General features: G+C 42.3%; 1 protein-coding gene across 1 annotated transcript in view; it reads right to left on the reverse strand.

The window, feature by feature from the left end:
* The window catches only part of SWAP70 (switching B cell complex subunit SWAP70), a 36,445-nt gene extending 29,447 nt beyond the window's left edge, over positions 1-6,998 (reverse strand). Inside the window, exons 1-3 of the mRNA XM_035891026.1 lie at positions 6,887-6,998; positions 6,370-6,479; positions 3,533-3,673 (exon numbers count right to left, since the gene is read on the reverse strand). Of these exons, the coding sequence (XP_035746919.1) occupies positions 3,533-3,673; positions 6,370-6,479; positions 6,887-6,998 (363 nt within the window). The remainder of the gene's footprint in view (positions 1-3,532; positions 3,674-6,369; positions 6,480-6,886) is intronic.
* Between the last annotated feature and the right edge of the window lie 4,731 nt (positions 6,999-11,729).

Genomic DNA, 11,729 nt, shown 5'->3' on the forward strand with positions numbered 1-11,729 from the left:
AAGACATTATACTGGCAAGTGACAGCTCCCTCCTGAAAGGGAAACTCACAGAACAAGAACAGATTTTGTTTCAGATGCAGGAAAATCCTAGATACATCCATCAGCTAAGTAGCAAGCAGCACGATACTAGAAATCATCAGTAAAGCAATACTAACTAGTCAAACTATTTATTCAAATTCCCTATTTGGATAAAGGAAATTAGTTGCAACCAATTTGCCTCATTAAACTACTGACTTGTGCCTTTCTTGATGACTCCTTGGTTCTATATAAGGAGGCTTTATTGCACAGTAACACAGGGTAAGCCAGCACTAAAAAATATAAAGCTACACTGCATGTAAGAGTACAACAGAAGTTATTTCAATAGGTTACAAAGTCCTCTCAATAAAATTGTGAGTCACATTTATATATCTGTTTTAAAAGAAATCTAAGGATTCATTCTTTAAATATTTTACTAATGTTTTAAAGCAAAATATCTTGAGATCAAAAAAACCTCTCCTGAGCAGGTTGCTCTTGCTCCAATCAATTAATTCACCAGAAGATGTATGACTGGAAATTGAGAGAACTTCCTCTGTATTTGGGGGTATAAAGCACCAGTCCTTCTTTAGTAGCTTTGCTTACTAGCATAAATTAATAGCATTTGTTCTACAATCACCCCATCTAAAAGAATAGATTACGCCTTGAAAGAATGAAAAAAGAAGGGGTTTCTTGTTTGTTTTAAACAAAGGAGACACGCTATGAACCACTGACCTCATCCCTCTGCATGTTGTCTTTTGACACTGATGTAAAGTTATCTCTAAAAGACGAGATGTCACCATCAAGATTTTTCCAGTCCACAAAGATATCCTTCTGTCTACAAAATTTCACTAATTTTTAATAGTATGTATTTAAAGTGTTTACAAGCATTTAGTCAGGATTAGGTAACATGAAGTTACAGGTAATTTAATCCTGTTCCTTAACATTTTTGATGTTTTAAGATAAACTAATGATATTGGTATATCAGGCAATTATCAGAAGCCAGATCAGCATATGAATAAAACAACACAAGAAACTCCATGCAGTCATGCTCTTTCCTTTCAAGAGAAAGCAAGGTAGCTTGTCCTTCGTTTTTGCCATGGGGCAAGAAGATGTCCCAGAGTAGCTAAACACTGTAAATTCACACCAACTTGCTTATGTAGCCAAGTCTTTAATTTTCAAATTAAAGTGTCATTTTAATGCAATTGCTCATCCTTTCCGTAACTATTCTTCCTATAAACACCCTTTAACATAAAGCATGTTTATAGTTGAAAAAGCCTGCCATCTCTGTATTTATTTTTTTTTACCTAATGGCTTGCTACTGCCTACAAATGGTATTAACAAAAAACACTGTGGTTCAGACTCTACTACTGTAATCCTTTGGTCAAAATAAAAGTAAGGCCTTCTCTTTTTCCCCCAAATTTGTATACAAACTGCTCGGTCTCTGTTGAATCTTACAGGAGCTCAGACAACCAACATGAAGTGGAAATGAGATCACAAACTTCTCAGGGACAAACCAAGATTTTCCAACACAGAATCATAGAATCATTTGGCTGGAAAAGACCTTTAAGATCATCAAGTCCAACCATATCACATCCCTAAGCACCTTGTCTACCGGTCTTTTAAATACCTCCAGGAATGGGGACTCAACCATTCCAATGCTTAACAACCCTTTCGGTGAAAAAAGTTTTCCTAATATCTGATCAAAAACCTCCCCTGGCACAACTTGAGGCCATTTCCCCTCATCCTATCGCTTGCGACTTGGGAGAAGAGACCAACACCCACCTCGCTACAGCCTCCTTTCAGGCAGCTGTAGAGGGTGATAAGGTCTCCCCTCAGCCTCCTCTTCTCCAGGCTAAACAACCCCAGTTCCCTCAGCCACTCCTCATCAGGCTTGTGCTCCAGACCCCTCACCAGCTTCATTGCCCTTCTCTGGACATGCTCCAGTGCCTCAATGTCCTCCTTGTAGTGAGGGGCCCAAAACTGAACACAGTATTCGAGGTGCGGCCTCACCAGTGCCAAGTACAGAGGAACGATGATTTCCCTGCTTCTGCTGGCCACACTATTTCTGGTAGAAGCCAGGATGTCGTTGGCCTTCTTAGCCAGCTGGGCACACTGCCAGCTCATATTCAGTCAGCTGTCGACCAGTACCCTCAGATCCCTCTCTGCCAAGCAGCTTTCCAGCCACTCTTCCCCACGCCTGTAGCGTTGCATGGGGTTGTTGTGACCCAAGTGCAGGACCCAGCACTCGGCCTTGTTGAACCTCATACAGTTGGCCTCAGCCCATTGACCCAGCCTGTCCAGGTCCTTCTGTAGACCCTTCCTACAAACAACATCAAACAACCAAGACATTAAGCACGTACCTTTATGTGTATTAACAGCCAACAACTTCTACATGTGAAACAGGACACTGCTGCTGAGTATGAGAGAAGCAGACTAGAAAGGTAAAGGAACTGATAAGCCTTAGCTAGATATATGAAGCTTCTCTTGCTTCCAAACTGCCAGACTGCATTATATATATTACATTTTCTACCAGTAGTAAAATCTAGATTAAAGAAGCAGCAAAAAATCAGCAAACTGGTCTAAGGAGTTTGCATAATCTGCAATTGCTGCATTGGACTTCTCAGCAGCATGTCAGTTCCTGACTTCTTAACACTAAAAAACACTATAAAGGAAAGCAAACATCTATATATCTGCAGCCACAATGACAAAGTTTGAGGGTTTCTGGGGTCAGCCCCCAGTGGTATTGAAACTGATATGTTCACGCTATCACGTGGGCTGTTTTTTACCATCTAGACCAGTCTCGCAACAGAAACTGTCAGACAAAAAGCAAGAAAATAGGTTTTTTACTTTCAAAAATGTCAACCTAAACCTCAAACGCACAGCTCCCAGAGCCCAGCTCTGAAGTGGTGACTTAGAACAAGATGGAGAAGAGACTAAGGGAAAACCCTGCTGGCTTTCCAGAGCTTCCCCCCAAAAAACGCACAACAGAAGACTGAACAGTGCTCAGACACGAAAGGAAAGAACTTGCAAGACGGAACTTATCAACCCTCCCTAATGTCACCCGCTGTAACTATTTGAAGGGATCTATTAATTAAAAAAACACATGAATAGACATTAAAGGTATTTTTGCCCTTCCTGTTTGTAAAGGAGTCTATGACAATATTCTGTTATAGCCACAATATAAAGTGGGACAATCTATAGCTCCAAGACACTTTCAAATAAATTCAAGCTGAGGTGCTTCATTAATATGAACATGGTTCTGCATGAACACAGCTTAGACAATAACCAGATGTAACAGGAATAGAAACCAAGGAGGGAAAAAAGAAGTAGAGAACAGTACACCCTTCCATTTTAAGGCACAGGCTCTCCAGAGTGCCTGCCCCATCACGACCCCACACAGGCACACCCACAGTGTCTTCATACCAGCATGCTTCCTGCAAGCAGAAGTCTATTGTAAAGACACTCAAATACAAAACCTGATAAAGGGAAAAACAGAACACGAGAATTCAGAACTTACCTTTTCCAAGATGAATTTGTTTAGATAAGGCATGTAACCCTGATTGGAAACTGGTCCTTCATCATCATCCCTAAAGTGCTCTTCCAAGGCCACTGGGTCATGGGGAACATTTAACACTGTGCACAAGTTGTGAGAAAGAACCTAAGGACAGAAGAGAAATCAATGACACTGCTGTTGGCCTTAACCATGCTGCGTTCTCTCCAGAGCAGACCTGTGATTTGCAAAGTCATGCACAGAGAGTGACAGCTTTATGTCAGCACAAGTTCTGCCCTACAGATTTTTGTCAAAAAACAAAATGTTAACTAAAAAAATTGACTGCAAGGATCTGACAGATTCAGACAGTTGCACTTCTACAGAAGCAATGCAATCACAGTTCCGTTCCTAGAGAAGAGCAAACACAACTACAGAAGCTACCCTTTGTACATACATGCATTTGAAAACCAGGAGAGGCGTGCAGAAACACCAAAGTAATATTTACAGAGTAAAATTAGATAGTTACAGAAAACAACCATAAACACTTATCCTTTGAAATTATATTTACTATCTGGTGAAAACAAGTAACGAAGAAAACAACTTAACATGTACCTTTACTTTACAAAGAAATGACCACTCAAATTGAAGCATTAACAACTGATTTTTCTCATGTGTTTGCTTTTGTGTTGCGTCTCAACATTCACCCCATGTTTAAGTTAGCAAAGGAAAAGTAACATTATAGAAAGGGTAAGGGTTTAGGCATGCTTCTCAAATTTTTATTTTAAAAAGGTATTTGCATGAATTTTATGTCAAGAGCTTAACACCCACCAGCACTCATGTCTGTTCTTGAGAAATGATCTTCAAGAAGAGGCTACACACTTGATTAGTTTTAAGGAAGTACTGAATTATTGAAAACTAACTGGCAGCCAACGCATCTCAACGACTTCAACTTAGGCCAAGTTTTGCACGCACAAACTAACGCCTCAGTACCAACAACAGGAAGGCAGACCCTGGGTGGCCGCCACTCCTGTGCCACCGGCACTTTCCCAAGAAAGGCAAAGCACCAACCCTTTCGTTGTTCACACTGTCTCAAGTCAGGTCAGTCCTGTAACACGCTGCACACTGGCTCTTAAACGCACTGTCACTCGGGAGCCCTCTCCCCTTGGCGTGATGCAGAGTTAAGCCTCTGAAGACCATGTACCAGCCACAGGAACTGGGTTAAGGATTTAACTTCTCGTGCCCAGGAACAGTCTGAATTTAAAAAATATAAGAACCAAAGGCAAAAAAACCCAAAAAACATGGTAACACAAAATTAGGCAGAAGTAAAACAGATTGCATCTTCTTAAAAGGCATGCTGCTTGTGGTATTTTTTTTTAAATCAACAACTAGACAGGACAGGCTGCAACTGAATCTTGGCATATGTCTTGCTTTTTCACTGTGCAGCACAAAATTTAAAAAAAACCCCTAAATTATGCAAAGAGAAAGAAGTAAAAAAAGGTGCAGAAAATGTATAAGCAGGTCTATTTAGGTGAGTAGACATAAAGTGGTCTAGATGGGGTAGCTGCAAAACAAGAAGTGAAAGTCTGAAGCCATCAAAGCCTAGGAAATCAAACCTATGCCACACACTTCAAATGTCTGGGCTTTCCCCCCACCCCAAAGAAATAATATACATTTACTTTTCTTATGTATGATAAGGAGACATGAAGAGTCTAAGCGCTAGTTAGCATAAAAACCTACAACAATAGAGCAAGATGCAAGTTCAGTTGAGAATTCCTCTCTACAGACCTCCAAAGTTACACTTTCTTTTAGAAAAGCACACCTTTCCATGAGAAATACATATTTTTATTGTTGTATGCAAGCATTAAACCACTGGAGCTAACCAGGTGCCAAAGTTTAAAAACAGAAAAGCAATAGCATCAGCTGTATTTCCCAAAGTAGCAAAATAGTATTCAGAAGTTATCACATTTCACACTACCCTCCATCAACACAGTATTTCTCTTCAACTTATCCTTATTTTTAACCACCGCATCAAATCAAGTATTTGAGTCCATGTGATTTACATATGGGGGAAAAAAAACGTAGTATCATGCGTGTTTCCCCTTCTATTTAAGGCTTCTGTTATTTATAGAAGACTGAGGGATTCTTGAATTTCTGAGAGACAAAGATGATCTCGGTTTTCCAACGAGACTATAGCTGCTAATATTATAACTAAAAAAATACTCAGCTGATAAAATATTCTAAAAGCATAACTGATTTAAGCTTATTACCAAAATAACTTAAAAGTCTCAATAAAACACTTTCTCATCATGTCCTTTCTACATGTTTCTCTTCCCCCTTTTTCAGGCTTCTTGCTGTGCTTGGGCTGTCAGAAACCTAGGTGGTTTCCACATCAAGCAACCAACTGACCAGGAAAGAATTCCACTTTCAATCATTTTCTAAGATCTGCCTTATCTACAATCTCTCCTGTGCCCAGTGCTCTCTTTTCATAACTCAGGAAATTCCTCAGTGCCTGCCAAAGCCTGCCATTCTCTAACACGGCCAAGCGCCAGCTGAATTCTTCAGTTGCAGGGTAAGCCTGAAAAATTCTGCACTGAGGTCTCATTTTGGCTTGTTTTGTTCTCTCAAATCACATTGTCTGGACCATGATATACTCTATTTTAATGATCAATTTAAACCCCAAAAAAAAAATTAGCTGAGTATTAGGTTAATCAGGGTACGAAAAATCACGTTGCCTTGCAGAAGCTCCATCAACCATGAGGAAGTTTTGCACCATTAAGGATTATTCCCCCCATGCTCACAGGGTTGCTAGGCAGCTTTTTCTTTCAGCACTTATTATGCTCTGGGTGCCACATTTAACAATCTACCTTCATGCCAGAGCCAACTCCTACCCCAGGCCAGAAACTCATCTCTGTGCTGCGGCAAATGGGTTCAGCGGTGGCCCCCAAACTGTAGCCCATGAGAAAGTACAAGTGGTCTGCAAAGGGTTCACAAAACCAGTGCACTCTGGGTTCAATTCTTCCATTTTCAATGAAAAGTTTCCTAAGAAAGATGCCTAGGGTGCCCAGGGAATACTGAAGGTGTTCTGCTCTAAATAAAAATAACTGGATGGAACAAGCAAGCTGAATACCAAAGGTCATTACAGACTATGGATTTACTTTATTTATGGCCAGTCTCATGCTGCTTCACCTGGAGTGCAGATCTCCAGTCCAGCTCTACTCCGCCACAGCTGCTCCCCTCTGAGCTCCCCTTTCCCAAAACATTGATCTTCCAAAACTTAAAGCACGTGTTGAATTGTTACCATCTGAGTAGTTCCATTTAACCTTGTCCATTAAACTGATCTGCATTTCTAAAGGGAAAAGGAAGATCTGCTAGACTACTTACAGCTCAGCGACAAAAATTTGGCCCAGCTGATAGCAGGAGCATTAACAGGGCAGACTAATCCTACAGCAGCTATTGTCAGTTCTTTCAGTACTTTTTTCTTCTTCTTTTCCATCTTTCAGGGGGGTCTTCTCCCTCCCCCGTCTCTTTTTAAGATTTTAAAATGTTGGCATCGCAGATCCTGACAGCTCCATTCAGTGGCTTCGTGTGAAATCATTCCAAGACATTCTTGGCTCATCTCTCCCTGACATCCATGTCAGCAGCTAGCCAGCCAAAATAAGGCTACCCACAAGTACTTTCCCTTTTCCTTTTCTGACCAGTGTGGAAACCAGCATCGTATATGCCCCTTGTCACAGGCACAAGGTCTTTTCAGCCAGGGTACATCTTAAGCACACAGTCTCTTGCATCACAGCATCTCCAAGGTACAGCTTCCTTATCCACTCAGGCAGCAGATGCTCCATTTAGAGTCTCATTATTTAACATCAGGGTTAATGAAGCAACCTCCTTCCCAGTCGGACAAGCATATTCAAGCCCGGCCTCAACCAGCTCAGGTTCTTGACACTAGTGCCCTTCGCCCACATCACTTCTGAGTTCCTTCATTTGCTCCCTTCTCCCTTGGGCACTCACAGACCCCTTGTCACCATTTTCGACAACCTCACCCCTCCTCTTGCCTTCATTATCAGCATGGTCCCTCTGGCCCTCAGTCACATACTGGTGCCAGCCCACATCTGTCCAATTGCCAAGGGAATTACCTTTCTGCTCTACGGCTCCCAGCCCTTAGGAAGAGCTCCCAGTAAACATTCTCCATCTACTACACCTTTCTTTTACATCTTCCTTGAAACCAGTTGACAAAACCTCAAGAACAAAAGTTAAATGGGCTGCTGACACTGGGTGCTGCTCCTCTCAAACACAGCATCATGGCTCCATCGTTTCCCAATGCCCCCCTTTTGGCCTACTGTCTTGGTTTGCCAGCTCTTCTGGAAAGAGGGGCATCCCTCCCCTTGCGCCTTACAGACACGATCCCTCAAGGCTACCCTAATACAAACGCTTCTGAGCCCTTAATAACGTCAGAGTACAACTCTCTCATAGTGAGTCATAATGACTAATTTCCTACAATCCTTCGGTGTTGTTCAAACTCAATTGTCCGGCTGGGGTCCTGCCCGCTCGTCACAGGCTCTCAACCCTTCCACTGCCTTGCTACATTGTTCGAGGTCTTCCTTTCCGTTCGGACCATCCCTCTTGCCCCTGATTACACCATTCTTCCTCTTCCCACCAGCCACTGACTTCCCATTCAGCAAAAAGGCAAAACAAAGATAAGAGATATAATAATCCTATAACATCCCAGATATTATTATAGACCGGTTTAAATTTTCTAAGCCCGACTAGTAACTTTGGTCACCCACATATTATGGGCCTGAATGAGACTGTATTTTCACGAGGTGCTCCCCATCCATGTCCTGCAGATATCATGCCAGGAATCCAAGACTTTGAAAATCCACCCCAGAGGTAGCACACAAAACAAAACAAGAACAGCCAAATAAACCCATTGCCTAAGCAGAGACAAGTCACAAAGCAACATAAAGAAGAGCTTCCAGACAGAGTGTAAAAACTAGTTGGTATGTATTCTTTCCAAGATCCAGTCATACACGCATACTACAAGGAGTATTGCTGGCTGCTAAGTGTAACTACATTTAAAACCACAGTGTTTCAAGATCCAGATGAAAAGCAGACTGAATGTTGGCACATGACACTTTTAAAAAAAGTCAATTTTAAAATTGCAGATTGCAAGAAGGATTAAATTGGATTTAAATATAGGAAAGCAAGTACTTGCATGTAGCTTGTGCTCGAACCACAACAGCAGCTATAACTGCATACACAGAACTTCAACACTTTCACCTTGCTCTATCAGTGTTTGAAGTGCTGAAACACACTGACAAAATAATGATTGTGTCCATATTTAAAGGTGTCATTTAAGAACAGAACACACAAATGTTTCTGCTGATGTAGAAAAAAGGGTAAGATCTGCAACCAGAATAACAGTAGAACTTCTGAAGATTACCGATTAGAGGAAAAAAAAATAATCAGTGCATACTAGAAGATAATACTCAAAATCACACAGAGGACTGATTCGACTGTCTCTTCTCTCAGCCTCTCAGACCATATACAAAAGACACAAATGGAATACAAGCAAGACCTAGTTTTTTCCTCCAAGCATTTGCTGTTTCTCCAGACTACAAAACAGACCCAATTCACTCACCTCCATCCCTTTGCTCTAGATATATTAAAAACAAGGTGTGATGCAAACCCTTCACAGTAGGGCCTCAGCTACATAACACACATTAATTTTTCTCACAGTATTTAATGAAAACTATTTATTTTTATGGAAGGCTTGAATACCACATCTAGGTAGAGAAACTAGGAATCACTCTCTTTAGCAACCAACATGTTATACTTGGGACCTTATGCCAGTGCCACATGATGGCAATACCTTACACTGGGTTACACAACTGAAAGATCAGTTGTCAGTAAGTTTTCTTATTGAGGAGGGAAGAGTTCAGCAAGTTACAACACTGCATGCTGTTCTCATAAAACAAATAGCTTTTTATATTTTTTTTAATAACGGGAGTTTCATTAAATTATTAAACATATTTTTCTAATGCCACAGATCTCCACTAACCTGTTTATCTCCAAGCTTCATCTCTCCATTTTATAGGGGTGCTGTATCTTCCTTGAGGTAATGTGGATGAGAAATACTTTATTGTGAAATACCTTAGCACAATGTTGCCCTAAATCAATCAGACAGGAACTTCTGTTTGGCTGTCCTGCCTACCCCCTTCTGCTGCGTCGATGTGGGGCCACTGCCATAATGTACACTTTTTCTCCCCAGTAGGACTATCAGTTTGACACCATAGTCATTTGCCACAAAAAGCCTGCAGAAGAACGTTCTCTACCCCTTCCTGTGTTTCCTGAAAACCAACTTTTGGTGGCCACAGGAAAAGGCAGCAGCCTCACTTCAAACTTGTTTCTGCATTCCCAGATCCCCCACTTGACACTTCCCTCAGGAGTCTTCGTATCATAGCCAGAACCGCACAAACCCACAAAGCCACGCTTTTTTTCATCCCTTCTCTCTCAGAGATAGACAGAACGAAACATCAAAACTGTTTAGGAAGACTGTTGAATAGGTAACACACACAGAATCACAGAATGGCAAGGGTTGGAAGGGACCTCGGGAGATCATCTAGTCCAACCCTCCTGCTAAAGCAGGCTCTCCTAGAGCATTCTACACAGGACTTCATCCAGGCGGGCCTTGAATATCTCCAGAGAAGGAGACTCCTCAACCTCCCTGGGCAGCCTGTTCCAGTGCTCTGTCACCCTTAGAGTAAAGAAGTTTTTCCTCATATTCAACTGAAACCTCTTATGTTTCAGTTTGCACCCATTGCCCCTAGTCCTGTCGCTGGACACCACTGCAAACAACAAGGGGACAAATTTAATTTCCCTTCTCCTTTTTATTTTTTTTACCTTTTTTAAACAACCATTTATAGACATAGAGCTCTAATAAGACAGCAGAGCATGACAGGACAAGTAACCGTGCTTCAGTTTGGAAATACAACTGCTGCTCTAATCCACCTACGTCAGTCAATGATCTTAGAGAAGAAGCGATGACTCCTCCATCAGAACAAGCTGTACAAGCCCACCAGCACCCTGGCTACTTCTTTAGCCATTTAATTCAGCCCACAACAGCTTCTTCACTGACCAGCACACCGGCACGTGCTGCAGACACACCTCCCTGTCGCCGAGCGCACAAATAGCGGCAGCGCACACAAGGTGTGTCAGCGTGACAGGAGAACAGGATTCCTTTAAAATACAGGACAATAAAAAAACACCTCTCTGCAATCTATTTTAGTTAAGTCCTGCAACACTGCAACACAAATGCTCACTTTCATCACACTACCTGTAAAAGACCTGGAACCCGCACATGTTTTCAGCTTGAGCTCGCAGTCAGGGCTGGCCTCCCGCCCGACTCCTGCCCCACAGTCACTTCATCTGAGTTAGGCTGTATCTCACAGCCTGATCGCCCCGAGCAAAGAAAAGCAGAAGAGGAACGGGCTGCTTGCAGCATACTGACTGTTGTGGACACTTATTACATAATGTTGAAAACAAAGTCTATTAGCTACTGATCACGCCTGGAAATACCACCCACAACAGGGCCACTCTCGACCATGGAGTTAATCCCACAAAGAGCGCGAATTTCAGCTAATTGTTGTGGCTGACACAACTCCAGCACTCAGTACAAGGACCCACAGTCTCAAATGTCAACAGGTGTTGCGTTCTTATTCAAAATATTTATTTAGCCAGATTCCTGCTATTATTCCCAGGCCAAGACGGTCCCATAAAGCAGGGCCAAGATGGGATTGGATTCAGCAAGCTGCCTGAGAGCTCTTTTAAGAGCACAAACATTACTTCAGCGTATAAGCTAAGGAAAGAATGGCACAGTTGGAGCCTCTTGACTAATTCTCCTGTTTATATCCAAATAAGAGAGCACTGTGGAACCTCGCTCTCCCCTTGGCAACCTATGAATTTCACTTGGACGCAGCCAACCCCTATAGATGGGACCTTGTGGCTACCCCACAAAAGATTTTGGCCAGAAAGGGTACCAAGGACATGTGGTTGAAAGCAGATCAGAAGCACAACAAGGGTTTGTGCATTGACATCTTGGGGAGGACGACGCGCTTGCCTGGGCAGAATGAAAATAAGCCTCCTTGAGCGCGAGGAAGGGCCCGCGCAAGCCGCCCGTGGGACGCAGGCGTCCAGGAGCCACGGCGACTGGTGACGCCGTGTGACAGAC

Source organism: Egretta garzetta, unplaced genomic scaffold (genome assembly GCF_000687185.1).
Source record: "Egretta garzetta isolate BGI_Z169 unplaced genomic scaffold, ASM68718v1 scaffold133, whole genome shotgun sequence".
Classification (NCBI taxonomy): domain Eukaryota; kingdom Metazoa; phylum Chordata; class Aves; order Pelecaniformes; family Ardeidae; genus Egretta; species Egretta garzetta.